The sequence below is a fragment of the Myotis lucifugus genome, unplaced genomic scaffold, assembly GCF_000147115.1.
Source record: "Myotis lucifugus unplaced genomic scaffold, Myoluc2.0 scaffold_115, whole genome shotgun sequence".
Taxonomy (NCBI): domain Eukaryota; kingdom Metazoa; phylum Chordata; class Mammalia; order Chiroptera; family Vespertilionidae; genus Myotis; species Myotis lucifugus.
The window spans coordinates 3,378,939-3,385,296 of record NW_005871163.1 but is presented as its reverse complement, the minus strand read 5'-3'; the positions used below and the strand labels follow the sequence as shown (position 1 = coordinate 3,385,296).

General features: G+C 38.4%; 1 protein-coding gene across 2 annotated transcripts in view; it reads left to right on the top strand.

Moving 5' to 3' along the window:
• LACTB (lactamase beta) overlaps positions 1-4,979 on the top strand; it is a 19,801-nt gene extending 14,822 nt beyond the window's left edge. For both annotated transcript variants that reach the window (XM_014459824.2, XM_014459825.2), the window contains exon 5: positions 4,200-4,979. In XM_014459824.2, the coding sequence (XP_014315310.1) occupies positions 4,200-4,731 (532 nt within the window). In that variant the 3' untranslated portion in view covers positions 4,732-4,979. The remainder of the gene's footprint in view (positions 1-4,199) is intronic.
• The last annotated feature ends 1,379 nt before the right edge of the window (positions 4,980-6,358 follow it).

Here is a 6,358-nt window from a genome sequence, read left to right as displayed (position 1 = left end):
TATATATATATATTGATCTCAGAGAGAAGGGAGAGGGAGAGAGAGATAGAAACATCTATGATTGGCTGCCTCGTGCATGTCCCACACTGGGGATTGAGCCCACAACCTGGGCATATGCACTGACTGGGAATAGAACCATGACCCTCTATTTCATAGGTTGATGCTCAACCACTGAGCCATGCTGGCCGGGCTGTAGACTTTTTCTTTTAATCTTTAAAGCACATACCTATGGCCACCCCTGCTTCACTCAATATTATGACTTGGGCTTTTAGGGGACATATAAGAATCTTGAAGGAAGAAAGAGGAGTTACTTTTCAAACTATGTCCCCAGTCCCTCCAAAGTTATGAATTTTTAAGGGAGGATATAATTTTGGGAGGTAGGAGGTCCAGAGGTGAGTCTGATAAACAACTTTCCTGCCCTTCTCCAAAACCGGTTGTAAATTTGGAACAGGTTGTGGTACAGGTACAAATTTATAGTTATCTCCATAGAAGAAAATTTACAGTTATCTCCACTAGTGTTTGGAGGAGTATATGGAATTAGAACTAGAAGAGAGAGCTCAGAGCAGAATTGTGTGAGGGGAGTGTCAGGGAAGTGCTGGTTAATAGTGCTACATGGGGGCAAATAGGATGAGAACTGTAAAAGGGAATTAGAAGATCCTTGATGACCCATAAGAGATCTTCTAATTTAGTTGTGAGGGAGAACAGCAGCCAGATTAGAAGGAATTGAATGAATGCAGAGGTGAGTGCATGGAAACAGCAGGTGTAGACTAGACTGTTTTACATAGTTGGGCAGTAAATGAGAGAGAAAGGACAGTTAACTGGAAGATGTAACAAGTATAAAAAGATAAAAGTGTTGTTGTTTTGCCCTGCCTGGGTGGTTCATTTGTTTGGAGCATCATCCCATACACCAAAAGGTTGTGGGTTCAATTCCTGATCAGGGCACATACCTACTTTGGGGATTCAATCCGTGTTTGGGGAACGTATGAGAGGCAACCCATTGATGTCTGTCTCTCTTTCTCTCTTTCTCCCTTCTCCATCTAATATTCAATTAAAAAATTTTAAAAATATATCCTTGGGTGAGGATTTTTTTAAAGATAAAAAAAGATAAAAGTTTTTCCCCGCTTAGGATCTAGGAAACTAGAGCATTTTGGAACTAAGGTGAAGGAGTCAGAGTTCACAGCATGGCACAGAAAGTCTTGCAGCATATGGGAGAATGGACCATTGTGTGGGACTTTTCCATGCACCACAGGACATTTAGGAACTTTGGGCCCCTATCTATTAAATGTCAGTAAAATCCTTCTAATAATTGTGACCACTGAAAAAAAAATGCCTCCAAAATGTTTGCTTATGGAGTTGGTACTGCCTCTGTTGAGGACCATTGATTGTGTTATAGGCCATGGTAGGAAAGTTGGGTTTTATTATCATTACAGTGGTAACCATTGGAGGGTTTGCAATGGATGGGAGAAGGAGGAGACAATCTCGGGCTTCTGCATGGAGAATGGACTGCCAGGAGATAAATCATCTTGGGAGTATAACTGATGGAGCAAAGTTTAGAGGCAAAGATGTAGATCATGGAATTAGTCTTAAAAATAACAGGGACATTTCTTAAGTGACAAGGGAAGGAAAAAATGGATGATGATGTAAATACCTTTTGAGATAAAGGTTGGAGTTTCTAGCTCACTTTGGATGGTCTCAATCTTTTCAGTAAAACAAAAGGTACAGTTATCTGCTGATTGGGCCTGAGGTAGAGTAGAGAGCTGAGAGTGGAAGAGATTGGAAATGGCTATTATGAAGAATATACCAGGGAATAACCAGGAAGAGAATAAAAAGATTTGATAACAGCAGTCAAGACCCTTAGCAAGAGTATGAATTGCTATCAGTCACCTTTGTTAGATGAATTTCTATAGCCTTTCTTGGCAGATAATGGAACCAAGGAAAGGGTTGCCTATATGTATTCAGGATTGGTCAGAAGAATGAGGAACCTAAAGGAGCTAGTAAGATGGCAGCTGAAATAGTTGAAATGGCTGATGGTTTAGTTCAGGTTAGGACAGAAAATCCGGTGAAATCAGTAGGAACAAAAAACCTGGGGAGATGGAAGAGTCGGGGGACTAGATGGAGGGGAATAGACGGAGGTCACAGGGAGGGCAGAGAGCAGGTTCATTGAAGGGCTCGAAGAATCGAAGTCATAGGAAGAAATTTCTGAGTCTGAGACCTTAGAGATAAAACAGTTCAGCGTGATGGTGCGATCCAGGTCTGACAGGGCTTTGCACAGCCAATGTAGAAGGAAGATGAAGATCATCAGAGTGAGACAGTCAGCAAACCAAAAACCTAAGAGCATCATTTTATTATGAATCTTGAAAGAAAGGATTCTCCTGAGCCAAGTCTCATTTTTTGTTTAGTTATTTTGTGACTTCATTTTTTTTACCTCATTTATGTTACAACCTCCTCACATTAGCATAGAAACCTCATGAGGTCAGACACTGTCTCTTTTGTTTAACACTTTATCCCAGCATCCAAACAGTCCCTGCCACAGAGTGAGTGCTCCACCAATAATTGTTGAATGCATGAGTAAATAATAACTATCATTTATTTTTTTAAAAAAATATATTTTATTGATTTTTCACAGAGAGGAAGAGAGAGGGATAGAGAGTTAGAAACATCGATGAGAGAGAAACTTCGATCAGCTGCCTCTTGCACACCTCCTACTGGGGATGTGCCCGCAACCAAGGTACATGCCCTTGGCCGGAATCGAACCTGGGACCTTTCAGTCCGCAGGCCGATGCTCTATCCACTGAGCCAAACCAGTCAGGGCGTAACTATCATTTATTAAGTACCTGCCAGAAATATGCAGTGTTTCATACATATATTCCTAACTCTGCAAATAGATATTTTTGTCCTTATTTTACAAGATAGGATGCTAAAGCAGTGAATAGGAATGCCAGACTGCCTGGGTTTAAATTCACACTCTGCCACTTACAAGCTGTGTGAATGTGGTGTAAGCTATGAGAGTATAAGCTATTTATACTCTCCGTGTCTCAGTTTCCTCATCTATAAAATAGGAATTATAATAGTACCTATCTCCTAATGTTGTTACAAAAATAAATTAGTTCATATTTATGTAGTTCTTAGAACAATGCTTGGCACATAGTAAGAACTGTATAAGTGTTTGTTAATCAAATAAAATAAGCATAGATAGAAAGGGTGAGATTATGGTCCAGACTGAGGTTTGCTAACTCCAGTTTCTACACCAAGAAAGTACCACATCACATCATTATATATGGTATTTCTATGGTACTTTTAGCCAAGAGATCTAGTCTCCTTACAAATATTAATCTTATTTCTAAGCATCTTTTTAAAAATATATTTTATTGATTTTTTACAGAGAGGAAGGGAGAGGGATAGAGAGTTAGAAACATCAATGAGAGAGCAACATCGATCAGCTGCCTCCTGCACACTCCCGCAACCACGGTACATGCCCTTGACCGGAATCGAACCTGGGACCCTTCAGTCCGCAGGCTGATGCTCTATCCGCTGAGCCAAACCGGTTAGGGCTTATTTCTAAACATCTTGATGTGTACACTTTTACTTATAAAGTTCATGTGTGGCACATGATTCACTAAGTCTAAGGACTCTCTGCCAAACCATAGGTGTTTCTGCATATGCATGGGGCAAATATATCATGTGTAATCATTTTTTAAAATTTATTTCAGAGAGGAAGGGAGAGGGAGAGAAAGAAATGTCAATGATGAGAGAGAATCATTGATTGGCTGCCTCCTGCATACCCCCTAGTAGGGATCAAGCCTGCAACCTGGGCATGTTCCCTAACCAGGAATCAAACCATGACCTCCTGGTTCATAGGTCAACACTCAACCACTGAGCCATGCTGACCAGGCATGTGTAATCTTAATCATTAAATTTTTTGCAGTTATTTAAAGTTTGATACACTCAATATGGGCAAACATGACAATAGAAAAAACAACCCACTTTCGATGCTTTAATTCACAAGGCAATTAGACTACTCAGTTATTTGTATTTCATTAAGATCTGAATTATACTGAAAATGAGTGGTTAGTTCCTGCGAATGTGTGATTACTACAATGACATACAGTCTGTCTCATGTACATTTTCCTATTCGTTTTCATGTGTAAAGTCAACAATAGACTATTAAATTTTTAATCACCATTCTTATTTTATTTTAGATTTTATGCTTACAATAAAAAGAGACGTCTTGTCAACACACCTTATGTGGATAACTCCTATAAGTGGGCTGGTGGTGGATTTCTGTCTACAGTGGGTGACCTTCTGAAATTTGGGAATGCAATGCTGTATGGTTACCAAGTCAGGCTGTTTAAGAACTCAAATGAAACTCTTTTGCCTGGATATCTCAAACCAGAAACCATGGTCATGATTTGGACACCAGTCCCGAACACAGAGATGTCTTGGGATAAAGAGGGGAAATATGCAATGGCATGGGGTGTCGTGGAAAAGAAGCAAACATACGGCTCTTGTAGGAAGCAGCGGCATTATGCCTCACATACCGGAGGTGCCGTGGGTGCCAGCAGTGTCCTGCTCATCCTTCCTGAAGAACTGGATGCGGAATCTGTATGTAACAAGGTTCCTCCAAGGGGAGTAGTTGTTTCCATCATATGTAACATGCAGTCTGTAGGACTCAATGGCACTGCTTTAAAGATTGCCCTGGAATTTGATAAAGACAGATCAGATATACCTTAACGTCACAGGTGCAAAATGAACTGTTTTGCTTTTTTAAACATTAACTAAAGTTCCAAAAAACATGAGGTTTTTAAGAATACATTTGTAATATAGTATAATTGAATACAGAAAATATGTACCTCTAATTGTTTTAATTTTGTAATTGTCTTTTATTGTAGGGTTAGTTCTTTATACTCAGGGAAGTAACAATATTGTATTTACTTTTTGAAAAAAGTTAATTCTTGAAATAAAATATTCTGATAAAAATATATACTTTTTGAATGTGTAAAATAGAGAAAATCTCATTCAGTAGGAACCTTCAAATATTGCTTTTTTTCCTTTTTAAAAAATCCATCCCCTCACCACCTCCCCTTTGATAACCACCAGCTTGTTCTCCATATCTATGAGCCTGTTTTGTTTTGTTTATTTAGATTTGTTTTGGTTTATTTGGATTCCACATATAAGTGGAATCAAATAGTGTTTATATTTCTGTGTGATTTATTTCACTTAGCATAATACCATCTAGGTCCACCCATGTTGTTGCAAATGGCAAGATTTTGTTCTTTTTTATTGCTGCATAATGTTCTATTGTACATATATGCCACTTCTTTATCCACTCATCTATCAATGGATACCTAGGTTGCTTCCATATCTTGGCTATTGTAATTAAGGCTGAAATGAACATAGGGGTGTATAGATCTTTTTGAATTAGCGTTATTTTATTTGGATAAATACCCAGAAATGAAAGTGTTGGGTCATATGGCAGCTATATTTTTAATTTTTTGAAGAATCTCCATACAGTTTTCCATAGTGGGTGCACCAATTTACAATCCCACCAATAGTGCACAAGGGCTCCTTTTTCTCCACATCCTCATTTTTTTATATTTTGATGATAGCTATTCTGACTGCTTCGAGATGATATCTCATTGTGTTTTTGATTTGCATTTCCTTGAAGATTAGTGATGCTGAGCATCTTTACATATGTCTGTGGGCCATGAGTATGCCCTCTATGGAGAAATGGCTACTTGTTCCGCTGCCAACTTTTTAATTGGATTATTTGGGAAGAGGGGATTTGGCATTAAGTTGTATGAGTTCCTTATACATTTTGGAGTTTAACTCCTTATCAGATGTATCACTTATGAATATCTCCTCCCATTCAGTAGGTTGTCTTTTTATTTTGTTGGTGTTTTTCTTCACTATGTAAAAACTTTTCAGTTTAATGTAGTCCCTTTTGTTTACTTTTTGTTTGTTTGTTTACCTTGCCCAAGGAGACATATCCAAAAAGATATTGCTAAGACCATCAAAGAATTTTTTTAGGGTTTTATTTATTTATTTTTTAGTTTAAATTCTTTATTGTTTAAAGTGTTAGTATATATATATATTTTTTTTTAATTTTGTTTTATTGCTTTAAGTATTACAAAGAGTATTACATATCTCTCCTTCCCCCACACCTTGACATTCCCCTGGCTCCCCCTACCCCTCAGTGTCTTATGTCCATTGGTTATGCTTATATGCATGCATACAAGTCCTTCGGTTGATCTCTTACCCCCCTCCCGCCCCCAACCCTCCCCAGCCTTCCCGCTGTAGTTTGACAGTCTGTTCGATGCTGCTCTGCCTCTGTATCTATTTTTGTTCATCAGTTTATAAT